General features: G+C 53.4%; 1 protein-coding gene across 5 annotated transcripts; it reads left to right on the top strand.

The window, feature by feature from the left end:
- The first annotated feature begins 10,602 nt into the window (after window positions 1-10,602).
- FNDC4 (fibronectin type III domain containing 4) lies at window positions 10,603-23,132 on the top strand. Of its 5 annotated transcripts, none has more exons than XM_055810896.1 (6): window positions 10,603-10,833; window positions 16,059-16,174; window positions 16,701-16,905; window positions 17,824-17,913; window positions 19,197-19,330; window positions 21,382-23,132. In XM_055810896.1, the coding sequence occupies exons 1-6, from the start codon at window positions 10,761-10,763 to the stop codon at window positions 21,412-21,414; spliced, it is 651 nt and encodes a 216-aa protein (XP_055666871.1). In that variant the 5' UTR covers window positions 10,603-10,760; the 3' UTR covers window positions 21,415-23,132. The 5 variants fall into 5 exon arrangements, 2 of the variants coding, with proteins under 2 accessions (XP_055666871.1, XP_055666870.1); XM_055810895.1 differs by having other exon boundaries at window positions 21,379-23,132; XR_008748155.1 differs by lacking the exon at window positions 21,382-23,132 and having other exon boundaries at window positions 17,824-18,578; window positions 19,197-19,244.
- The last annotated feature ends 2,676 nt before the right edge of the window (window positions 23,133-25,808 follow it).

The following is a 25,808-nucleotide window of genomic DNA, read 5'->3' as shown; positions in this document are numbered from 1 at the left end:
GCCTGGAAACCTTGAGAGAGGTTTTTGCTGTGTTGACATTGCCTGCGAGGCTCCTGTCTAGGCATTCATGCAGACTGCGGTCCCTCTGATGTCTTTCAGACACTGTGGATTGTATTGGGAGCTATTCTAAGGAGCTGCAACTTTCAATACACCTACCATGTACACAACTGTATGTCAGCCTCACAGTTCAGTACGTAATACAGAGGGACAGTGATTTGGGTGCCTGCCTTCCTCCTCATCTTTCATGCGTTTATACATCTCGGAGTGAGAGGGGGAGGTTTGGTTCCTGCCAGGATTTGCAGGTAGGATGGCCGTGGCGCTGATCTGCTTTGCTTCCCTTGAATCCCAGTTAATCAGTGAAGTCCATCAACCTGGTGAGCCTTGTGCCTGAAATAATGGCAAGTCATGTGGGTGAGATGTGGTTTTGGCAAGCCAAAATGAGTTGTAAATAGCTGAAGGCATCAGTCTTTTTTTTGGGGGGTGGGTTTATTTTCAGCAAAAGAAACGGGGCCTCCTTGGAAATCACCTGGCAGCATCCTGGGAAGCACGCACAGGCCTGGTGCATGAGGCAATCCAAGGCACCTGGAGAGAGGCTGGAAACACTGTCATGGATGTTCCTACATTGTAACTTGCAGGAAGAGGGACTTGCAGGCAGATCTTGCTGCTTCTGCCCCAATCCATCCCTGCTGCTGCGGCACCTGCAGGGCAGCAGGTGGGGAATGCTGGGGCAGAGCCTTTGCCAGACCAAGACCCTTGTGCACAGACCTGGGTGGCAGGCTTCTGTGCAGGAACTGCTACCCCAGCCACAGGCACTGCCAGCCTCCAGCCACTTGCCAGGTGCAGGTTCCCATTCATCTGCTTTCTGTGTTGACCTGCAGAAGGTCTCTGATGGGATCCGAGCAGTTCCCATGGCAGGGACCCAGGGGATGCTCATGCAGAGACCACTGCTGCAGGCACCAGGCTCTGTGCTGGGGAAAATCAGCATTAGGTGCACGAATCATAGAGTATCTCAAGTTGGAAGGAACCCATAAGGATCACTGAGTCCAACTCCCTGTCCCTTGCAGGACTACTTAAAACCAAACCATGTGACTAATGTCGTCCAGATGCTCCTTGAACTTGGGCAGGCTTGGTGCTGTGACCACTTCCCTGGGAGCCTGTTCTAGTGGCCGGCTACCCTCTCAGTGAAGAACCTTTTCCTCATGTCCAGTCTGAACTTCCCCTGACACAGCTTCATTCCATTCCCTTGTGTCTTGTCACTGTCCACCAGAGAGAGGAGATCAGCACCCCTCCCTCTGCTGCTACACCCTTGAGGAAGTTGTAGGCTGCGATGAAGTCACCCCTCAACCTTCTCTCCAAGCTGAACAGACCAAGTGACCTTAGCCACTCCTTGTCAGTCTTGTCCTTGAGACCCTTCACCACCTTGGTCACCCTCCTCTGGACACATACAGTCTGATGTCCTTCTTACACTGAGGCGCCCAAAACTGCACACCGTACTGGAGTGCACGGTGTAGAGTGGGACTTTCACCTCCCTTGACTAGCTGGCTGGGCTGGGCTTGATGAAAAATACGGGAAATCACATAATTTTAAAGAAACACCATTTTCCTTCATGTCCAGTATTTTTTGAATGTGTGCTTTCTATATTGCCATTACAGATGCAACTAGAAACCTTGTTGCATTATTTGACATGATACTTACTAAGAGTTTTAACATGCTAAGATAGACTGTCGTGCTCAATGGGGCATTGATTCAAAGAACACTTCACATGTACATTTTCAAATACTTTTAAATCACAGTTTATCTGTTACAGAATGAATAATTAACAGATTTCTGCAACTGGCCTAAAAATATTCTTTCTACAGCTGCATTTGAGGCAGCATAAGACAAAATACATTGCGTACAATTTAGAATTTGAGAAAATTAGTATTCTAAGACACAGTGGGATCTAATGCTTTTATAAAAGTCTCCCAAAGTATGCGCCCACACTGAACTTCCTAATTTGTTATACATTATTCTTCATGCAGTAATTTGTATCCTCACCAGCTTATGTCAGCTTCATTCTTCCAGTGATATTTATGATCTCTTAAAAAAGCAAATATTTTTCTTCAAATCAGTTGCCTGAATCTGGATGTGGCAATATTTTTTTCATAAAATCAAAGATTTGGGAGATCATGTATGCCAATGAATCAAATCTCCAGGTTTTCTGCTTTGCCATTGTGTTTTGAGATACAGAAAGATTTTCAATGAAGGAGTTTGTCACCGATGCACACAGGCTCACGCCCTACCCCCAGACACAGAACAGACCATTCCAGTCTCTGCAGCAGCCTCGTATATACTTGGCAGCTGTCAGGTATATAAAAAGAAGCAGTCAGCACATCCCCCTCAGTTTCATAGTTTCTAGGCTAAACAACCCAGGCTAACTTAGACTCACCATAAGCCGCTTTGGTGGGCACGTGGCATCCAGCCAGGGTAAACCACCACAGGCTCTCAGGTGATTTTTCTCCCTCATTGGAGCCCAAGCCCTGGCTGGACGCCAAGCCCCAGAAGAGATAACAGCACTACCAGGCAAAAGATTAGGGATCTGAGCCACATCAGGCTTCTCGCAGGCTATATTCCCATTTATACAGCTGCATGACAGCTCCTTTTGCATGGCAGCTGGTCACTAAAAAGCAGTCTTCAGCTTCAGATGCAGCATTTGCTCCTCATTCATCTTCTCACTGGGGTTAGCTTCCCTGCCCCAGCAGTGCTTTCTACATTTCTCTGCTCATCTGCACCCTCATTTGTACAACAAGCAACAACAAATAAACTTCCCCAGAGGTACCACTTGGCTTTGATAGAGGCTGATTTTATTGGCCTTAATGACCATGGTAATACTGGATGCTTTTGCTATCAACACACCTGCCACATCCCTTTTTAGCTTTACTAGGCTCTTGGCTTCGATGCATTCATGTGTTATGAATGATCTGGGAAAGGGCTGTGTGGTAATGTTATTATCAACATATTAATACACCCACATCCCAAACACCATATGCTGTCTAGTTGTCCCATCTTAAAAGGGTAGAACAGATCACCAGATGGGAAAGATGATAAGGATCTGCAGTGTCACAAGTGGTGCAGTGCATATACATAGCAGACAATTATTAACTGTTTCTTACAATAGAAACTAGGAAGTGCCAGAAGAGATAATTGGGTAGCTGGTCTAAACCCAAAAGAATAAATTACTTTTCACATTGCACATAATTACATAGCAGAACTCCTGACTTCACAATAACCTGTGATAATCAAAAGTATAAATGTCTGTTCTTGGGCGGTACTGGATTCCTCAAAACCAGTTATGCAGCAGATGGTAAAAAAATGCCATCACCAAATGAACAAAAAAGGAGGATTGGTAATAATTAATGATTAGCAGAAGGGCTTTCCACATTTCATAGTGTTCATAAAGTCTCAAAGGGTTGATATCCACAACCCGGTGATGGATCTGAGCCCTTCCTTGGCTGAAGACAATGGGGGGATTTCTGTAGTAGCTTTACAGAAAATATCTGTGATTTGCTGTACCTTTGCCCTCCGTTGTTATTATCACAAGGGATCAATGAATTAATTCCACCTCATGGGAGGGAAGTAAGATACAGCAGCCAGCACATGGACATGGCTGAATGAACGTGAATGAACCCTCACAACATACCCTGGACATTATCTTCCAGTGAATGGGGCAAAACAACAGCCAATGCAGAACAGCAGCCACAGCAGCTTTGGTGAGAGCTCATGGTAGGCAGTCATGGGACCAGTTGTGACACAGAGTCTGGGAGTGCAGGGGTAGATCTACATTTGTGCCCTCCCAGCCCTCCTCTAGGCCAGCCTGCAGCTGGCTGAAGGGTGATGCTCACCTGGAAAAGGCCATCCCGGGTCACAGCAGCAGCTGCTGGCTGTTTCCATAGGCATAATCAGGTCACAGCTGGCCGTGGGAGGCTCTACAGCAGGGATCTGGAAGAGCCAGGACTGCGATCTGGGCAGCACTATGCTGCCACTCTCTGGAACCCGACACGGGCAGAATAGGACCCGCAAAGACTTGCTACATCAGAGGGAGGATGGAGGACATGGAGACTTGCACAGATGTTCATAAACTTGGTGTTTCTTGGGGAAATAATTGCACAAGCGTGGTGTCCCAGGAAGGGAATAGTCACAGAGGTCCAGGAGCCCCAGGTCAGGAGCCAGCTATTGGAGGTCATGTCATATTAATTCCTTTCATAAATCTGTGAATGCTCACCTTGTGCTAGTTAAAAGCTGACTAAGGCTTAGGTTAGACATGCATCCATTGTGTGTTTCATTTATCAGTAACATTTACATGCTACAAAGGATGGGCAGTTTCTGCACAGGTATATGATAAATGTAAAACTTTCCCAGCTCCCAAGGGTCATGGACATAAACACACAGAGGCAAATTCCTGATGCGCTAGGAACCCTTGCTGGTGTGTTCAGTATTGGGCAGAGAAAGACGACAGCAGGGTGATGCCATGCAGGTACAGGAGACTTCTGCACCATGGTCAGGGCATTCAATTGCTGCTAGCAACTCTCCTCACATTTGCCTCAGTGACTGCCAAAACTAAAGACTAGTAATGAGTGTATTTAAAGCCTTCCAGATACCGGCAGCCTCTGGGAAATTCTCTCTGCTGAAAGAGCCTCCTACAGCCTGCATGCCTGTGCGTGAGGCAGGGCGCATGGGACACAGGAGGGAGACAGCACAGAGGCATTGAAGCCTTCTGCACCACCGCACTGAGCAGCAGTCACAGCCAATGCGACACATTGCCATAATGTGGCACATGTGCTCCTTGCCCACACGTGGCTTTTGCTCATGGGCCAGCTGGTACTAGTGGAGAGGAGAGCAGCACAACAGCACATGCCAAAATGCAGACAGGCAGGAGGGATGGTTGGTGAGCAGAGCACTCTGTGGGGGGTGGCCAGGGGTGAGTCAGCTGGTCCAGTGGGACTTACAATGCCTCCTCTGGCAGGCAGGGAGCGAAACTGAAGGGAACTGGGGCTGTGGTGTCTGCAGCCCAGGCTGCAGAGGTGAGGAGGATGGGATCTCAAGCCTGCTTCTGGATTTCCCCACTGAATTCCAAGTACAAGGCACCGCAAGGCATATAATACAATTTGGATGTATTAGGTCTTGATTTGTGATTGCAAATTTAATTTTGCCTGGCCAAAAACCCAAACACTGAAATGATAATAAAATATGTGTGGAGAGTTTGCACTCTAAGTATTTATAATTTATAGACTAAACCCACAGATACAAATGCTCTCCTCTGCTCCCAAAGCAAACTGTGCTTCTCCCCATGCACAGTCACAGAGCCCTTCCCCAGTGCAGCACACAAGGGGATGGTGTAGCTCTGGAGAGAGATGGTTGCTACGCTCACAGAATTGCCCTGAGAGGCACGGCATGTCCTTTCCTGTGTCCAGGACAACTGGTCTGGTGGGTGTATGAAGCCTGGGAATGCCGCTCAGCCAACAGTGGTGACCAAGGATGGTCAGATATAAATTTCCACTGACCACAGCATGATTCTCCTCCTGCATGAGCAATAGAGTTGCAGCCCGGAGCATGGGGAAAGGAGACAAGAAACCTAATGCCTTGAAAGTGGCTTGGGGGGGTGGGGGGTAGGGGATGGAGGATGCAGAATAAACTGTCCCACAGTGCTAATGGACACCTGGGTCTGCTATCAAAGAACAGCATTAGCCACAGCTACCTAATGCCTACAGTGCTGAGCTTTCCAAATAATGTCTTTTAAAAGTTGCCATGTCATCTTCACCTGACCACACATATGCAGGCTAGGGTAAAGTTGGGCAAGCCAGGGAGAAAATGAGTAACTACTGCAGCTCTAAAGTCTGAACTGAAGGGATTCAAACCATGCAACTGATAAGCAACTAGACAACATGTCAGTGTTCAAGATTGTGCTCCAAAGGCTGTGAGACATGCTGCTTATGTGTAGCAAGAACATACTGAGAAATGTCCAGTAGAGCACGTGTAGCATGTGTAGCAGGGAGCTACATGGTGCTGGTAACAATGGGAGGGGCTGATGTAACAGCTTAGTATGCATGTAAAATAACTAATCCACTAAAATGCAAATAAAACAAATAAAAGAGGTCAATTACAAATAGAAAAAATCATGGTATGAAGTTAAGCCAATGATTCAGTGTACAGGAGGATACAGGAGGAAGAGCTTGACCTAGGTTATTTGGGTTACAGCTGCAGTATGACCAGAAGCTGTTTGACATCAGTGCACACATTTATTCCAGCTACTCTCTGAGCTGCCTGAACAGAGGAACCTATGCTACAGAATAGCCAGTGACAAAGAGTCCTTGGCTTTGGTGGCAAAGACAAGCTGTGGAGTGGTCAATATTAACACCAACCATCAGGTTAACAACCAGCTCTGCAATAGCCAAGTGTGGATCAAGCCACGATGACAGTGATCAAGTGAGAACTGGTCTTGCAGAGATGAGACAACTAATCTGTTCCTCTAAAACCTCATGCAGTCACATTCTCACAGTTGCCAGCTCTACCCTTGGCTTTCATTGAAGTTCCCTCCCCAACATACATATCGAGAGAAAAGGAGCCTTCCAGCAGGACTGTGCTGGAAAAGCAAGATCAGACTCACTGTGGCAACGTATTTGGAAGAAAAGGGACATCTGGCCTATCAAAAGTCACTGGTGCTTTAGCAGCTTGATATGATTAAAAGCTTTATCTGCTCAGCAAGGCCACAAGGTTGAGTGAGAAAGCCACCTGGAACAAATTAAACAGGATCTTTGGCAGTTAAGCAGGCAGAAAAACAGGAGCTGAGCTGGGAACTGATGACCACAAGAATGTCAACAATTTTAATGATGGGACTAACCACTTGTATGCTTTTAACCAATTAGTATCTGTATAGCAGCATGTGAACAGTGTATGAAAACAATAGAATTAATGTGACGTGTGTATGAATATTAAAACTGTATATAAGCTTGCAGAAACTTAAGTAAAGGGGCTTCAACTAGGACCATATTGATATGTCGTTGAGTCCATGATTTTTGCTCCTGCAAGACTCACCTTTGTCCTAGCCACTGTTGACTGCAGCAACAATGAAGCTCAGCATGGGAAGGAGGTAATCTCCTGATCTATCCAGAGCACCTGAAAAACAGCACTGAACAACCTAGACAGGGCCAAAACACCACCCGATATGCCATACTGATGCCACTGTATAGCTACTACCATATATGCATTTATGTCAAAGTATTCTGTTAAGGGAAGGTTGCTGGCTCAGCAAAAGGCCTTAACCTTTTGATCTGTCCCAGACTATGTTGAAAGACTTTTGCCATATAAGGGACAAGATGTCTAAACTCCCAAATTACCAAACTCTGATTTAGTGTTTAACTGTACATTAAACAAATCTGTGCACAAAGTTTAAGCCAAGCTGACTCTCTAAAGTTGTTAAAAGTGACAAATGAAGGGATTTTTAATCAAGGGAGTCAGCCTTGGGAAAGATGGGAAACAAAGAATGGATGGTGAAAAGAACATCAATAAGTTATGCAGGAAAAAGCCTCCAAGTGAGGAAGTTCTGGCCACAAGAGGAGACGAGTTGATAATGTGCTGCAATCCACAGAAAGATGGTTGAAAGTAGGACAAAGGTAACTGTGGCCGTAGGAGACCGTGACCTCCGACTCAAATAGCCCCCTCCCCGTCTGCCAAAAGAGGGCAAACCCCCACTTGGGGAGCGTGAGTAGTCAGTAAAAAATTTCGGTAGTGCTGTCTGAGGATGCGTACTAGTTTGCATTAGAAGTGAGAAACTTGTAACCAAACCTGTACGTGAATGAAAATGAATGTGAAACACACTATGAGTGTGCAAGTGCTCTGCTGTATATAATGCATACCCTTGAGTAACTTGGTGAGCACACTTGGAGGAAACATTCCCCCGTGCTCTCAGCACTGTAATAAAGAATGTCCATCTTCTCAAACTTCAAATCAAGGCTTAGAGGGTTTTTCCCTGTGACCGACTTGACAGTATCAATACAGCTGCAAAGTTAACCTAGGTTCTGCCAGGCTTCAGTTTCCACTTGGCTGGAATTTGTCCCTTGCACACTGATACTGCAGATTAAATTCTTCCCATGGCAACAGCACTACCCTGATCTTCCATAGCTCCCCCCAAAGCACAGACCAGTTCTCCTATAACTAGGAAAGATCTTCTAAAGAGACCGGGAAGGAATTTCAGGGGCCCTAGTGCATTGAAGTATGCATGCATGTGCCCACAAGTGCACACACAAGCACACATACACATCAATGTACCTTTGAGGCAGGCTGACCACATCCAGGCCTTGGTCTAGTTGCTATGAAGCTCCAGCTGTGCTCCATAGCCAGGACAACACAGGCGGCAGCAAAGGACATCAGCTGGACAGCGAGGAGCCTCAGGAGTCCCCAAGTCTGCCCAAAGTCACAGCTAGGCTGAGCCATCTTAGCAGCCCCTTGGAACCAAGGGAGCTCATAGATTCCCACTTGGCTTGACTCCTCATTCTAGTCCCTCTTGCCCACAGAATACGGTACCTTACTGCCTGTAAGGCAGTAGAGGATGGTTTGGGTCCAATTCCTTGCCTGGTGCTGCAGCAGCAAGCACCAATACCTAGCACTGAAGCCTCCAGCAACTTCAACAGCCCCAGGCTTCTCTCTGGTCTTCCAGCAGCCCCGATGTCTTGCTTTTGCCTTCTGCTGAGCAGCTCTGGCAGCCTTCCATGCTGTGCTGTGTCCTGTCATGCCATGCCATGCTGCACTATGCCTCCCTTGCTGTGTTGTTTTGTGCCCTGCCATGCCACATCTTAAGGCCCTGTCCTGCAGCGCTGTGCCCTGCTGTACCGTGATATGCCCAGTGGCCTGTGCTGTGCCATGCCATATCATGCCACACACCACCACACTCTTCCCTCCTGCACCATGTCACACCGTGCTGTGCCCTTCTGTACCATACCACGCCATATCATCCCCTGCCATGCTGAGCTATCTGTGCTATGCAATGACGGGCCATGCCATGCCCTCCCCCTCCCCTGCTGTGCCTGGCTATGCCCTGCTGTGCCATGCTTTGCTGTGCATGTCAAGCCATGCTGTGCTCAGCCTTGGCAGTTCTTGGTCATAGTGCCCCAGCAGCTCTGCATGCCTGTCAGTTTGCCCCCAGCAGCAAAGTGCTAAAGGGCAGGGAAGGTCCCACAAGTAAAACCCATTTTGCCCAGCATCCTGCAGTCCCATGCCATACCTGTTTGGTCAGACTGAAGGCAAGAAGGGGCACCTGAACATAGGCATTTACAGTTAACCACTGCCTGTGGGCTGCAGTGCAGCGCGGCTGGCCCTGCAGAAAGGACTGCGCCTAAGCCTGAGGGAGCAACAGCCTAGACTATGACAGGAGAGGATGGAGTTACGTCCCCAATAGCCAGCATCCCACAAATTAGTGAAGATTGCTCTCAGCAATACTGCAAAGTGTCACTGCTTCTAGCAGGTGAGCAAGAGCCCGTGGTTGGGTGTAGCTCTGCAGCACGGTGGGGCGGAAGGGAGGCTGTCCCAATCATCAGATATTCAGTGCCATAATGCAGGTGCATCTCCAACTGTGCACCTGGCAAGAACCCTGAGCCCAGGCACAACCCCTGGGGAGCAAGCAGAGCTCTGCTGCGGCCAGCTCTTGCCAAAGGCCCGGATAAGCTCCTGGGTGGCCACGGGTCAGGGGAATTTTGCAAGCGTAAACTCGTTAATTGATGACAACACACACAAGCAGGGACCATTAGAGCTGCACTGCAAGGATCAGGTTGGTGAGCAATCGCTCTGCATCCGCAGCTCCATGGGTCAAGGTTTTGGCCAGCACCACCTCCACCTGTGCTAAATGGGTCCATGCTACAGTGTCCACATCAAGGAGCAATGAAACCCGGGGAGGATGGGACAGGTTTCTCCCATGTGCCTTTTAGGAGCCTCCTGCAGCAGAACCAAGAGGTGCACAAGAACCCTGTGCAGGGTACGAAGGTGACTGAGGGCCCCCTCGGCCTGTCACAGCCGTGTGCAGGAGCCTGGGCAGGGGCTGCGTGGGACGGCCCTGCCCTCCGCCACGAAGCCTTCTGCTGTGAGCACCGCAAGGTGACAGCCAGCGTTGGCCCTGCCCGAGGCCCGCCTGGCACAGAAGCCCTCCAGTATCCTGGAGACTGACGCTGTCGTCGTGCACAGTGGCCGGCCACCCTTCCACGCGCGGGTGCCATCGCTGCCGCCAGCCCCCGCAGGACACCCGAGGGAGCGCCGGGCAGCCTGAGCCAACACCCGCGGGGCGGGAGCGTGCGACGCGCCACACCGGGACCGGGCGAGGGGGGCGGCTGAGCCGGGCACGACGCGTGAGCACAGTGCGTGGGGAGAGCCGGCACCGGCGGGGGCGCGGCATGCGGTGGGGCACCCGTGCTTACCGGGGGAGGGCACCGAGAGCAGCGCCGGCGGCTGCGGGGGTACGGCAGGGTGGGGCGGGGCCGGGTACGGCTCGGGGGCGGCACCGGGGCAGGTGGGAGGCGGCGCCGGAGCCGCTGCGGTGCCGCTCGGGGGGCGGAGCAGGGCGGAGCGGGGCCGGGGGAGGGCCGGGCGGCCGTTCCACCACACACCCCCCGCCCCGGGCGCTGCGGCCGGGGCTCGGCCCCGCTCCGTCCCGCGGCGCAGGGAGCCGGGCCGGTGCCAGGGCTGCCGCCCGGGCCGGGGCCGCAGTCCGGGGGCGCCCCTGCGCCGGCCCCGCCGCCATGTCCCGCTTCTCGGCGTTCCTCAACCCCGTCCTGCTGCTCTTCAGCTGCGACCTCTGCCTCGTGCGAGCCAGTAAGTGCGGCCAGGCCGGGACCGGGGGCCGCGGTGGCCCTGCTCGCTGCCGCGGGGCCCGGCGGGTCGGCCCGCGCTGCTGCCTGCGGCGGGACCGGGCGAGGGCGCGGGGCCGGCTCTCCCCAGGCGAGGGGGCGGCGTGCCCCGCCGTGCGCCGGCCTCTTCTGCGGGCCGGGCCTCCCCCGCCGGCCGCTCCCGCCGGCCTCGCCCCGTCCCCGGCGCGGCCTCGGCCGCTGCGACCTGGGGCCCGGCCCGGCCTCCTCGGGCCCCCGGGCACCCCCCGGGGGCTGCGCCCGGCCCCCAGGCCGGCCGTGCCGCGGGACGGGGTGCCACCGTCTGGCCGTGGCTGCCGGCCGCGGAGGGCTCCCGGCTCTCCCGGGGGCACGGGCAGCCGCCCGCTTGTGCCTCCCGCCTGTGCCCTCCTTGCGCCCTCGCGGGGGGCGGCCCCCCGCTCCCGTCCTTGCCCCCCAGCAGTGAGCAGCGAGTCCTGAGAGAGTCGATGCCGCTGGGCAGGGATGCTCCCGGGCTGCGGGCTGGGCTGCAGGGGGACGCTGCCTGCCTGCCTTGCTTGCGCTGGGCTGGTGTCTGCTGAGATGCCGAGGTCTGTGGGCACGCAGGGCGCCGCCGTCCTTTCTTCCCTTGACTCGTCCGCATGGCCCTGTGTCAGCGGCAGCCTCCTGCTGTCTTACTTGGCCCTTGTCAGGTTCCTGATTAAGCCGAATTGCGATTATCAGACATTTTCTGCCGTGTTTTGGGTCTCCTTGCAAAACAGATGCTCCGGGGCTTAAAGGGTTCGGGAAGAAATGCAGTCAGGGTTGTTAAAAAGGGGCCACTTATTTTTAGCTGTGCGGCCTGGTGCTTACTTCCCTGCTGCAGGGATAAGTTGGGCAAACATCTGGGTGCCCTTGAGCAGCGGTCCCAAGGGCACAGGCCGATGTGCAGGTGGGGTCCCCTCCCCCAGAGTCACAGCAGGGTGGGGAGGGTGCCAGCGGGGCTGTGCCCTGTCCCTATGCGGCACCACATCTGCCAGCATCACTGGTGAAGCGCACCTGCCTGGCCTCTTCTCTAACCTGGGAAGCCAGGCTGCGTGGCAGATATAGCCCAGTGCTTGGCTGCCCCACCTTGGGCTGCAACGCTGCTGGCTCCAGCACTCAGGACCAACCCTTCCCACCCCTTCAGCAGGCCTGAAACGAACGTGCTGCTGTACTGGCAGGACAAAAGGGTGCGCCAGGCCTTGAGTAAGTGATTGCTTTCTGTGGTGGTGCTTGTGTCTTGACATGGCTTTAATAAAAAGTGAAGCTGGATAACTTACAAATGATGCAGAACCATTAGTGATTAATGCATTGGGCAGAGCTTAGCTGTGGCATGCTTTTCCCCAGAGAGTCCAGCAGGGTGTTGGAGCATCTTGGCTTTGCAGGAATGTTTTTAGTAGTTGGCTTCAGAGAGTACATTTTTTTGGAGCCCTTGCACTCACAGATCTTTATGGTGACAGCTCTGGCATGAAACCACTCTGACCTCAGCGGCAGAGCAGGCTGGAGAATGTTATGCTTAACGTGGGGATCATACGCGAAGCTGTCTATGGTGTGAGCTGTTCTTTGAAGGTCTTGCAGTAACAACTTCCAGTGAGGTCTCCTTTGGAATATCCTTGGGATTAAACATTGCCCTGTGTTTCTAGGGTGAACTTCTCTGGTTTTGACTTCTGAAACTTCTTGTCTTGTCTCTTTCTGCTAGGTGTGCAAATCCCGTGTGCCCAGAAACATATTTGCTCCAGTTTGCTGAACTGCAAACTGACCAGTCATTTTTCCAACGAAGAGCTAAAGCCTGGACACCTTCAGGTCTCGCTGTCACACAGGTTCAGGTCTGCTTGCCTGGAGCTGCACAAAGTGTGTTTACAATGCATGAGGTCTGAAGCACTGACTAGCCACGCGCACTGTGCTCTTGCCCTCTCTTCTCTCCATTTGTGAAATGTCTCCAGGTGTAACAGCAGATCATGCTGGCTTTGGGTGTATGTCTTTGCAGTCTGTTACCGGGGTGGTATCCCCCCAGGGATGCCCTTCCATTGCCAGTGAGTGAAGGTCCCTGCACAGGGCCTGTGTAAGCTCTGGCTAAGTACAGTTGAAGCAATACTGTCAAGCCCTGTGCAGACCCAGCAGCATGGCTTGTGGATCAGTGCATTGCCCTTGTTCTCAAATCATAGAGTGACTCAGCCTCAGGGCCATGTCTCAGCATCCTCTGCCTGAAAACATGGGCTGGGCCAGGCTGGGGTCCCTGCAGAAGCCTAGAAAATTCTTTTGCAGAGCAAGGAGCCTGCTACAAGCTCCCTCCACAGACTCTGTGTTGCAGAGATGTCAGACCCTGCCGACCCTCCTTTAATTTCCTCACGTACACTTAAAGGTCGGAAAGTCCAGGTATCCCCTTTGGGCATGTTCAGACCTCTTCTCGCTCGGATAGCTGTAAAAAGCTACCTGATTTATTACTGTAGATGTATCCTGTGAAGCACCAGGTCCTCTTCTTGTCCTGAGGCTAGCTGGCACCATCTGGTCATGTCCATAGCACTAGGCTGATGAGTTCCAAAGCGGGGAGCACATCTGCTACCTACTAGGAATGGTTCGTGGCTCATGCTAACTCCTGAGCTGTGCCCAGGAGTGGTTTGGGCACACACTGGCTGGTTCAGACCAGAGCAGTTCCCGGGACCAGTCTCCACCACTGGATTCCCAGGCTGTTCCTGACCTCACTGCATTTGCTGACATAGTGGTAGCCTTAGGCAGTTGTTCTTCTTATGCCTGAAGGCTAACAAAAACATTGCAGCCCTTCCTCCCCACACACTTTGAAATGCTTCTGCCTGGGACAGTGCAAGGCCGTGGTTATTTGCTAGCTGATGGGGTGGTGTCTACAGCTCAACTGTTGGTTGTGCAACTAACTTGCACACTGGCCATGGCAGTAGTGGAAAACCAGACTGCATCTGCTGGGGGCTCAGCTCCTGGGTGTGCAGTATACATGTGCCCCAGTCAGTGGCCAGGTCTGGGGCTGGAGCTTTATTCAGCCCATTTTGCTCTTGGCTTGTGGGAGACCAGGGTGTGCAGATAAGGACATGGCTCAAAGACCCGCTTTCACAGGTTAGAGTGATGAACCAGTTTCCCACTGGCAAAACTCTAAGGAGACACATTCTTAATAGGATAAAGGATGTTCAGCGTACCTTTGAATACTTTCTAGTTGTCTAGCTTCTGTTCTGAAAGAGAAGGTGCAGCATCCTGTGATGTCCTTGTTCATGCTGTCTCCAGTGACTTTTATCTCCTGGTGATGCGGCAGGCTTCTGCTGAGGACACACTCAGCTCCAGGGTCTCTCTGAGAATGTATTTCCTGGGCTCTGTGGGTGACCCTTCCATCTGTCTTTATTGCCTCTGGCAAACCACAGCCCTGCATTTCTCAGAGTGGGAATCACAGCCTTTTCCTGGTTTGATCTGGACCTGGGAATATTCAAATGTGAATGCACGCATTTAAATAGCTGACCTACAGAAATTACCTTTCACTGTCACTCTGACAGTGGTGGTTGGTAGTGTTAGAGTTGTCTTTTTGACTTGTTCTTGGGTGCCCTCTGGGGCTCTTTCTATTTGTATAAATCACAGCATTGAACTTGTGCTACACAGGTAGCTTGTAGCAGGACGCTGTCTTGTTTACAGGGAGAGAGGACACTTGAACAACAGCCTCAGCGTCTGTCTTCATGCTCTTCTGTGTCTAATTTCCAGTCAAGATTTGGCTTTGTATGCAGATCTGTGTACCTGTGTAGTTTCCTGCCATGTTCTTAGTGCTGTGAAGTCTCAAAATGGTGATGATGCAGACCATGGGTCAGTCAAGCCAGCTTTCTGAAGGATAGCAATGGCTGAGTGTTGCTGCCAGCTTTGCAGCCGATGGCATTTCACTGCTGGGGAAGTCAGCTCTGCGTTCCGCGTTGGGTTTTCCTCCCCGCTCTAGAGCAAGGAGTAATGCCAGGCAGATTGAGATGGCCAGATTGAGTTGCATAGTGTGTTTATTCCAAGCTGCCCCATTTTTCTGTCACAGTTGATATATAAATACTGTGTCTGGGCTGCTTCCTACACAGCTCTGGGTGGTGTGCCAGGCATTTATGATGTGCATATCCACGGGGCAGCCCCACAGCTTAGAGGAGCCTGATTTTACCATCACAGTCTTGGTTGAAGAATTGCATTAATGTAGGATGTGTTTGCACTTTCTGAACCCTACAGAAACATGGGACTTCCCTACCAAGAATCTACTCTGTGCCCAGGCTGAGCAGGAGCATGTCATGCCAGGCAGCTCTGCTACTGCTAGTGCTGGAGCTGAATGAAGTAAACTTTCCAACAGATGAACATCTGAGCAGCAGTGAAGGTCCCTCAGATCTGCAAGCAGATGCCCTTGTGAAGAACTGGTCTGAATGTCATTCTCCTCTCTGATAGCAGGGTCTCTGCAGTGCTCTGAGACAGGCTGCAGAGACTTTTCATGTGATTCTGAGCTTCAGGGACTGGTTAAATTGCCATGACAGTCTCTAACTCTTAATTCTTTTTTTTGCTCATGACAGGCTTTCATGCATTTCCCATTTCAATGTCTGCAAGGTAGAAGGACCCTGCTGGGGCCCCTTCATGTCTTTAGCTGGGTCTGGCAGCCTGGGCACGTGGTCAGCATTGCTAATGCCTTTTACGTGGAACATGTATTATGAGCAATGGGCTATGTCTGCCGCTGCAAGCAAGCCCTTTAGAGAAGAGCCCGGCAGATGCCTTGCAAGCTTGTCCTCCCTCCCTGCTATAGGACACTGCAGAGGGTGAGGTGTGCAGTGAGCACATTTCTCACCAACAGCCAGGCAGGGAGGAGTCCTGGCCGGTGAGCAAAGACTGCCAAAGCCATGGGATAGCTGCGCAGGCAGGGAGTAGCTCTGTGCCTGCACACCTGCCCCCACACACAGTGGGCAGCTGCCCACTAGCCCAGCAAGCACCATGCTGTCACATATGTGTTGCTGCTGGTGGGGGCTCAGCCTTGTGCACCTGCTCTGCCACTCCTCTCCTGGGGACAGATTCACTGGAGAAGCTGTTCCCTGTAGCCCTGCCCAACGTGCTGCCATGGGCAGATGTTGGAGAGGGTCCCCATCGTGGTGTGCAGGGGTGAGTGCCTGTTCTGAGACATCTTCTTTTGCCTCTTTCCTGTGCCTTGCCTCGGTCCGTCCCTGGCTCACCCAGACAGGCCACCATCCCCTGTCAACGTGACCGTGACGCAGCTGAAGGCAAACTCTGCCACCGTCTCCTGGGACGTCCCAGAAGGAGACGTGGTCATCGGCTATGCCATCCTACAGCAGGTACCCAGGCTCTGTCCCCAGGGGGCTCGGGACCTCTTTCACTGATTGCCAGTATGCTCCTATGTCAGCCCTTTTGCTGCAGTTGGGAGCTCCTCTGGCACCTGCCTGAGGACATCTCTGCTGTTGAGCTGCCCTTGCCAGGGTGCCCTGTCTGAGCCATCCATTCTGGTGGGAGGCAACGGAGCATGGGCTGTACTGGTGGTAGCTGTCCCTCCAGTGGCTTCCCTGCGATTTGTCTGGATAAGGATGGTGCTTTAACCATGGCATAACCCTTCTTTGCTTGCCTTGCTCTGCCTTCACAGCCCCAGATATGATGGTGGCTTCTCCAGGGAGGCGCCTGGCTCTCAGGCCACACAGGGATGCTGCATAGCAAAGTGCTGGCCAGCCTGGCCCACCCCAGGGGTGGATGATTGCCTGGGAAGGGAGGAGTAAGGGGAGAGTGCCCAGCACAGCCCTGCAGACAGGGGCCTGTGCCTGGTGCGGCTGGGAACAGCCTCCTGGGGATGACAACTCTTCACTCTGGCAGCGGCAAGATGGACAGATGCAGCGCTTCATCCGGGAGGTGAACACAACCAACCGGGCCTGCGTACTGTGGGACTTGGCAGAGGATGCCGATTACATCATCCAGGTGCAGAGCATCGGCCTGTATGGAGAAAGCCAGGCCAGCAAGCGTGTCCACTTCCGGACCCTGAAGGAGACCGACCGCCTCCCTTCCAACAGCTCCAACCAAGGTGAGGCAGCTCCTTCCAGCTTGCCTGGGTGCTGCTGGTGGGACCATATCTGAAGGTCTCCACAGCACACAGGCAGGGATCCAGCAGCCAGTGAGAAAGGCGCTGCCTTGAGCAGCAGGCTGCTTGGGACGCACAGGCTCATAACAGGCTGCTGTTGTGTCCACTACGGCCATGATGATGTCCCCAAGCCCCAGTTTACAGCCCTCCTGTCACCGGTCCTGGCACCCTATTCAGCTAAACAGGCTGTGGCCAGGACAACTGCTGTGGCCTGCTCAGCTGCTGCCCATAGGAAGCAGATGTTGAACAGGCTCTCAGATCTCCCATCCTGCAAGCTATCAAAGGACAAATGACAGAGCCCCCCAGCCTCTTTTCCGACTCATATCCATGCTGTGCCTTCTTGCCTTGGGGTTGCCTACATACTGCTCCATGAGGAAGAGATGATCCAAGAATCCAAGAACAATGATGCCCAGAGGGTGTCTGCTGGGCACAGGGGTCTGTCTCCAGCACTAGCCATAAGAGGGGGACTTGAGAAGAGTGTAACAGGGCAAGCAAATGGCTTACTTACCTCAGAACTTTTGTGTTCAGCTCAGGGCCTTCCTAACTTGCCCTGGTTTCCTACATAGGAAGTAACTTCAGTGATTCCTCCCATGCATTGTGCAGTCCCTACTTGAACCCAAACAAGCAGTTAGAATCCCTGACTGCCTTTGGTGGTGAGGATGGCTTATCTGATGTGGGAAAGCCACAGGCCGCATGTCTTCTCCAGAGCCCAGATGTCATCCCACACCCATCCTTGTTTGGGAGAGGTGGGTCTCTCTTCTCTGGAGCTCCTTCTGAGATCCTCAGGTGTTGCTGGTCCTGAAGTAGGTTCTGGTGGGAGGGTATCTGCTGCCAGCCCTGCCTGGGTTCTCTTCTCTGCAGGTGACATCACCATGGAAGGGCTGGACAAAGACAGGCAGCTGCAAACGGGCGAGATCATCATCATCGTGGCTGTGCTGCTTATGTGGGCAGGTGAGTGCCACAAGCAACGTTCCAGCAGGCTGGGGCAGTGGTGCAATCCAGGGTCCACGAAGAAGATGGGGCTTGAAAGAGTGCAGAGGCGTATTAGTATGTGTCTGGCATCCTTTCCTGTAAGTCCATTGAGTCTTTGTAGGAGCTCGAGCCAGTGGGGTAAAAGGAGCAACCACAGCCACTGCTCAGCAGTAGCGGCCTGAAGCGTGTGGGCTGGCCAGCCTGGCTGCTGTGCTGGAAGAGGAGGAGACAGTGTGGGACCCAAGGAATACAGAGTTACAGGGTGGGAGCATCCCAGCTGATGTTAACTGATGTGTAACTTGGTCCTTAGCTAGCTTGTCCGACATGCGGTAACATTGCTGCAAGGCCGGTAGTAGCTGTGTAAGATGGGTGATTCGCTCCTGTACGGCACCTGATTAAAGCCAGTGCTCTAGCAAACAACATGTTGCCTGGGAGCAAGGAAAACCTAGGAGGTAAGTCAGCTCCTGACTGGCCCCATGCAGCTGCTGTGAATGGCAAGTCATTTGTCCCCTACTCCCTTCCTGGTAAATGTGGATTTTCTAGTGGTACCTTGCAGGAATTGCTCCTTGCCCTGGCCTTGACCACTTTTCTAGTGCACCGGAAGAAAAGACAAGATGTCTGCTGCTAGCTTATGCTTTGTGCAGGTTGGTGTGTCAGAATGCCAGCAGGGAGAAGTCAGGTCCAGTCTGTGGGTGGCTGTGATAACGCACTGTGGTTGGAACGGGTCCAACACATCTAATGATTACGGTTCCAAGCACTGCTCCAGAGTCCTGCATCCAGGGTCCCAAGGTGTAGGATGTGTGCTGCGTGAGATGGGTGCCGTAAATCCATGACAGAGTGGCTGACCCCACAGTCAGTTGGCAAGACAGGACAAAGCCAAGGGCTAGCTTTTGTGAGGGTCACAAGCACTGGGCCAAAACCCCACTCAGCTGCTTGTGGACCTCAAGGGCTGTCCCTCTGTGAGTGCTTCAACATCTGCCTTTGGCCTCAGAGCCCTGAGCTGTAGGCACCAAGCACCTCACGTGTGCCCTGATGGCCTTAGCTGCATCCATGCCTTGTCTGCCCAAGGAGACTGGCCTGGCCACACATGCAGAGGTGCCTGAGGTGGTCCAGGCTGACACAGGTGGAGTGTGTGGGTGGCCTGCACCCCAGTGTGCCCTGGGCCTGACTGCTGTCCAGCTGGGATGCTGTGGGGAGGGAAAACAGGGGCAGACAGCATGCAGACAGCATGAAGGAGTCCTTCATCCCCTGTCTTTCTGCAGCGGTGATCGCCCTCTTCTGCAGACAGTATGACATCATCAAGGACAACGACTCCAACAACAACAAGGAAAAGACAAAGCCGTCCTCGGAGCACAGCACGCCAGAGCGACCCAGCGGAGGGCTGCTGCGGAGCAAGGTGAGTGGGGAGGGCTAGCAGGAGGGATGGCATGTGATGTCTGCTGTGCCTTGCTGCCTGGACGGTTCTGGCTCTCTCCAGAAATAGAAACATCCCAACTCATGCCCTCTCCCTAAAAAATGAGGGAGTTTAGAGTGCAGTAAGCCCTGGTCTCTCTGGGGCAGTGTGTGTGCCCCATGGATGATTGCAGGAGGAACACTGGAAGAGACAGCAGGATGTATCAGCTGAGGTGGCTCCCACGTTGTGGGGTGGTGCCTGTCCTGTCACTGTAACGGCCCCTTTACCATGTCCCTCCAAGGCTGCACAGCTTTTCATCCCATACACAGATCTAGCTCCTGCCAGTTTAGGCAGGAGGTGGTCAGGCTGGGCAGCTGTTCTTGTAGTTGCTGCACTGGTCTATGGCTGCCTTTGCTCAGGCCTGCTCCAGGCCATCACTACACAAGTTGTTCATGGGAAGGACCCCAGAGCCCCTTCTCCACCCTAACAAAGGTACTGTGCTGAGCTGTGGATGGGAGGGAGCAGTACTTTCATCTCGCTCTTTCCTCAGCACCTGACACATCTCCCTTTTTTACTTGAAAAAGACAGTAATTTATAACAGTGATGCACATGCTCTAACAGGACCTTGCATTAGGTTTTTCCCTTGTGTCTCTTCTGCCTCCTCTATCCATAGTGGGAACTCACTCTGTTGCCTCATTGCCCCTCTGCTTCCACATCTTGGTTTCCAGTGGATGTCAGGAGCAGAAACTTCCTATCAGGACTTCAAGGCCCCAGTTCTCCAGATTTTCCAGCTTCTTGATTACTCCTTGCCAAAAAGATCCCTCTTGGATCCCTGCTCCAAACTGACCCTGCTCATACTGGGCTGCAAAGGCAGGTGCGAAGGCCTGTTCCTGCTGCTTGTGAAGTTCGCCTGTACAGGGCTGATGCACCTCAGCTTGGTTTTTTTGCATTCACCATACTTTTGGCATCCTTGAAGGTGACAGCACTGCATTCTTGCAGTCCTTAATTACAAAGCTGGGAACGAGGCATAGGAAAGAAAAAGTTCTGCATTTGCTTCCCCTCCTGGCTTCAGGGCCAAGCTGCTGTAAAGTAGCAGGCAATGGTGCAGCTCTTCATCTGAGCCCTGTTATAAAGCGTGGTCACGGGAACACTCACCTCCTGTGCCCTGCTTCAGTGTGCACGTGCCTTGCTCCAGTGTGAAAGGGCTGAGCTACAAAACAGATGTGCAGCAACCAGAACCCCTGCCCTTCTTTCCCAGCACCTTCTCTGAATTCACATATCTGCTGTGCTCTTCAGTGAGCACGTTGCTTTTAGTTAAAGTGCCTGCTTGTGCTTGCAATGGTTTTAAAGAAAAATTCACCTTGCCACCTGCAGCCTTTAGTTCCCTTGGCACACTCCGGAGCTGTCATGAGGGGCATGGCAGTGAGATGTGCCTGGCACTCAGCAGGCCTTTTCTGTCCCTCCATGCTGATCATTCTGTGCTTTCTGGGTTCTCTGCCCCATGGCAGACATTCTCCTACCCCCTCACTTATCTTTTGTGTTCTGACCCTGCACCTACCTCCTGTGCAAGGGCATCAGGCGTAGCATGGCTACCTCTGGAAGTCATCACCCATCTGCAAGCCCTGGAGGCTGAAGAGTATGGGGGGGGGGGGGGGGGGCGCTGGTTCACCCAGGAGCACTGAGGCACAGCAGTGGGCAGAAAGGCTTCCTGGGGAGGTGACTGGTTGAAGGGATTCACCTGGAGAGAGGCACCCAGGCGATGCAGCCGAGCTAGCTACCTGAACCTTTGTGGCAGGAGACTGCATCCATGCGAAATGCTGGGGGTGTGGGGTTAGCTCACTTGGTCTTCTGAGGGAGGTGTTGAAGCCAGGTCTCTGCTGCAGCTTGCCCATACCTCAGCTCAGGGCAGAGGGCTCAGCTGCAGCTGGCAGCCGTTTTTGCAGAGGAGGACTGCTGGTCGTGGTACCTGCCATGGGAGGCTGGGGGCTCTGCATCCCAGGGGACTTAACAAAACAAGGCCTTAAAGCAGTTGTTTTTTTTTTCTCTCATAGAAGAAGTCTCCCTCGGTCAATATAATCGAGGTGTAAGTGCAGCGCCAGCTCTGTGTCTGCGGTCCTGGGCGTCCTGCCAGAGCCAAAGCAGGCCTTGGAAGAGGAGGCAGCACCGGGTGCCCAGCCTGGAATTCTGCATGCGAAGATCCGCGTATCAGAACTTACGCTTTCCCGAGGGCACCTGTCCAGGGATGTGCATGGAGCCGGCTCCCAGCCGTGCATGCAGTGCGTGGCCCTGCCCATCCCACATGCCTGGCCCTGCTCCCCTGCCACTGTGGACCACGGAGCTGAGAAAGGGTGGGGGGGGCACACCACCAGCACAGGGGGGCAAGTCTAGGGGAGCAGAGAGGCTGGTGCGCTGGCTTGTGGGGAGGCAATGTCCCTATGCGCTGGCTTGGCCAAAGGCCTGGGTACAGCCACATGGTACCCGCCGCCTGCCCGGCAGCCAGCCCGGGGCAGACCTTGCTCCCAGCCGCTGGTGTCTGGGCTCAGAGGGCTGCCTGCAGGGGGTGGGAGCTGCTCCCCTTCTGGCCCTGAGACTGAGGGGATGGGGCAGTGCAGGCATTTGCCCCAGTGCTGCCAGGGAAGTCACAGCCAGGTGGTAAGAGGGTTTACCTGTGGGGCCGGGCCCAGTGAGCACAGCTGGAGTGGATCCCTGCTGCATAAGGGGGCTCTGCTGCACCCCGTCCTGGCCATGCAGGGGCTTCAAGGCCTCTCTCTGCTGCAGGGGACAAAGACACAAGTGAGCATGAGGATCTAGTGCTGCCGCGGTGTCTAGCCCGCCTGCAGAGCACGCAGCTGGGGCAGGGAGTGCTGGCTGGAGCTGTTTTATGGGCTAGCGTGAGCCCCCCAGAGCTATGGGAGCACGCGGTGCCAGGGCATGGCTGTGGCTTTGCCATTTCCATAGTAGGGCTCAGTCCTGACACATTCAAGCTGTTTGTGGGGGAGCTGCTGTGAGCACCCTGCAGGCAGCGCGATGCCTGTGCTGCCTCGAGGAGATGATGGGGTGAGGCCCAACAGGGTCTCGGTGGGCTCAGCAGGATGTGGGCTGCAGAGCTCATCACTGCTCTGGGGACAACCCTAGCTTCAATAGCAGCACATCCCACTCCTGGCTCCTTCTGTCTTGCGGGGATGTGGTCGCTGCTGGTGCTCCCACTCCTGGAGCTAGTCCCATGGCCTGCACCAGGTTGGCTGATGTAGCACAGACATGTTGGAAAAAGGCTGGTCCTGAATGCTTAGAGCTGGTGGACCACTGGCTCGCTGTTTCGTGCCCAGTCCACCTGCTCGTGTCACTGACCACCCTGGGGCTGGTGAAGTAGCGGTGCCTGGACTGTGCTTGTTTGCTCCCCAGAGCCTGCAGGCAGAGATCTCTCGCTGGGCATCTGCAGTGCTCGGTGTCCGAGGCTGAGGCCAGGCCCGGGCATGCCCTCTTGCCAGGGGCAGGGGGAAGGGGGTGATGTGAGGAGGCTTTCTGCTGCAGAGATGGCAGCTGGTGCCCTGGCTGCTGCTCTCTCTCCGTGCTCTGCTCTGCAGCCTGTCACTGAGCTAGGATGCTGGCTCTGCAGCCCTGGACTCAAGCAATCACAGGATCTAGCGTCTTCCAGGAATAAACCTCCCAGTAAAAAGCACTTTCAGGACTCATCCTTCCAGGTGCTGCTCAGCTCCTGCTGCAGGACTAGGTAGGGAAGGGACAGAACAAGTGACTCCCTGTGGCAGGGTCTTTTCAATAAAAGCATCCTGGCTCAAAGGCAGAACTGTCCCTGCAGAGTTGCAGATCTGTGTGTGTGTGTGTGCACGTGTGTACGGGTACTAGCACTTCTGGAACATGTGTGTACGGCCCTTAGAAGGGGACCTGTTGTTGCACAGCGTGCAAGAGCTGCAAGTCCTCTTAAGGCCGTCTGTCACACCTCTGGCCCTCGGGGGAGTGCCAGTGCTGCATGCTGAGCCATGTTGTGCTGCTGGACAAGCTGCAGTTAACAGACTGTCCCACTGAGGGTGGCATCACAGCTGCTTTCACTGCACAACAGGCTGCAGAGGGCAGAGACACCCTGGCAGCAGGGCCAGGAAGGAGGATGAGGCCAGATCCCAGCAGGCTGCTGGCGGGAGGGGGCTGTGCTGCTCCCTGGTCTGGTGAGATGAGGGGTACCTGAGGAGCAAAAGCACCGTGGTGGTGGGGTGCAGGTGCTGCCGTGCTGTAACTTGGGCTGCAGGTAGCAAGGCTGTAGCTGCAGAGAGCCAAAGCACCTTGTTTTGCCAGCTAACTTTTGTATTTTAGGGAGGTATATTAAAAAGAATTAGGGCTATCAGTAAAACACAAGATTTTTTTATAAAGCTCTGGTGCCCTGGAAAATTGGAAAATGTTTGTTTAGAGGTACTATCCTGGAGGGTCAGAACAGACACATGCCTACTATTGTAAGTTCTTTAAGCAGACCTGAGGCACACACAAAGAAACCAAGGAGCATGACTGTGCAGTGGAGTCGAAGACCTGGGGTAGGCACCAAAGAAAAGAATAAAAGAAAAAAAAAGTATGTCAAAATGAAGTGGTTGTGGCCAAATAAAAAAAAAAGAGCACAAAAGTCATTAAATGACATCTAAAATCAGGTTGTAGTGTTGATTAAAAAACCACACACACACACACACACCCCAACCCCCCCCCCCCCCTCAAAAAAACCGAAGCTACCACTCCTTTCTCAGACCATGGCAGTGCAGGAAGGCAGGGAACTGCAGAGATGGGTGCTGCACAGAAGGCAGCAGCAATGTTGAACAAAGGTATTTTCTGAGGTATGTACAAGCACACACTCCACAAATGAGTCTGGCAGCACCAGTACGGGACAGTGCAAATGCCCAGCACAGTGCCACTGAGCAAGATATGCACATGCCTACAGACACACACACACCACCCGCCCTGCAGCACTACGGGGGCATGAGGAAAGGGCTGCGTGGCCTATGCAGAGCAATTCTCATACACCAGTTTGATAGGTGCTGGACAGCATTGGCACATGTGGGTGATGAACCCACCACTAGCTTGTACATCGCTAAAACAGAAAAGGCTTGGCAAAAGCTCTCATAGACACAAGGCTGAGATGGGGGCACAGCAGGGAAGCTGTTCACACACTGCAGCAACAGCTGGTTAAAGCCAGGAATAATGGCAGAACTGGCACCCACGAGGCCCTGCAAGAAGCCATACAGGGCTGCAGCATTCAACATAGTCACGGCAAAGAGCACAACGCAGCATCATGAGTCCCAGGGAGTGGGGCTGTTAAATGGCTTGGAGCACTTCTGTCTGGAGATGTGACAGCTGCCAGGCAGCATTGTAGAGCCCACTGCCCTCCACAGCGGCAGGAGATGGTGAACAATTATTCACAGGACAAGAGGAAAGGGCGAGTGGAGCAATCAGCACATGCCAGCATCAGCAGCAGTGCTGTGCACCCCTCAGCACTACGTGCAGAACAGTGTAGATGCCCAGCATCCTGGTCCCATGCAGGAAGCCACATTATGGGCTGTTAAACCCACCCCACCAACAGCTGGGCCATCCCTCGGCACCAGAAGCCAAGGACCTGACAATGACCCGCTCACCCTCATCACCCCAGTAACACCTACAGGCTGCTCTGTGGTCTTAGCTGTGGGAGGAAAGGCATGAGACCACGACCTCAACATGTAAGACCACAAGTGAGAAAGCATGCAGCTCTTCAATGACCTGCAGGGACCCAAGCCTCTGCAAGCCTTCCCCATGGCACCTGCCTATGGCACTCGCTGCGACACCAGCTCTGCTGCCCCAGGTTGCACCCAGCAAATACTGCTCAGCCAGGGCTGTCAGTGTCACCAGCCTCAGAAGGGGAAGATGTGCTGCAATGACAGCAACCCAGCAGCAACGTCCTCAGCCAGAAAGCAGCTGCAAACTGTTACTTGCCAGCGAAACCAAACATCCTGCTTGCTGCAGCCTCTCCAGCTTTATCTGGGGAAGGAAACCAAGTGCACAGTTTGCCCACGGCTCCAGACCACAGCCAGGCATGCAGCAGGGCAAAGGCACCCCAGAGCAGAGCAGGCATTCAGGGGGATTGTGTCCTCCCTGGCCTTGGCACAGTCAGCTCTTGCCAGTGCCAACGACAGTCATAGGTGCCCAAGACACACCAGTCCAGCACAGCTTGGACCAGCTCCCCCACAGCCCAGATAAGGAGCACCCTGGGTCCTGGCAGCCCTCAGCACAGGGGGAACAGCTCCCTCGGGGCCAGCAGCTGAGGAAGACGTGGGAGCTCCAGGGCAGCTGCAGGCTCCATGAGCTCAGGCCCCAGCCCAGGCGCTCAACACAGGTGAGGAAGCCTCACAGCAGGCAGTGCAGCAGAGACACAGTACTTCACATGCTTGTGGAAGGCACCCCATCCAGCACTCAAACACAAATGACAACAGTAAAAAAAAAAAAACCAAACAAA

Source organism: Falco peregrinus, chromosome 7 (genome assembly GCF_023634155.1).
Source record: "Falco peregrinus isolate bFalPer1 chromosome 7, bFalPer1.pri, whole genome shotgun sequence".
Taxonomy (NCBI): Eukaryota; Metazoa; Chordata; class Aves; order Falconiformes; family Falconidae; genus Falco; species Falco peregrinus.
The sequence above is the reverse complement of the archived record's forward strand: the minus strand, read 5'-3'. Positions and strand labels throughout refer to the sequence as shown.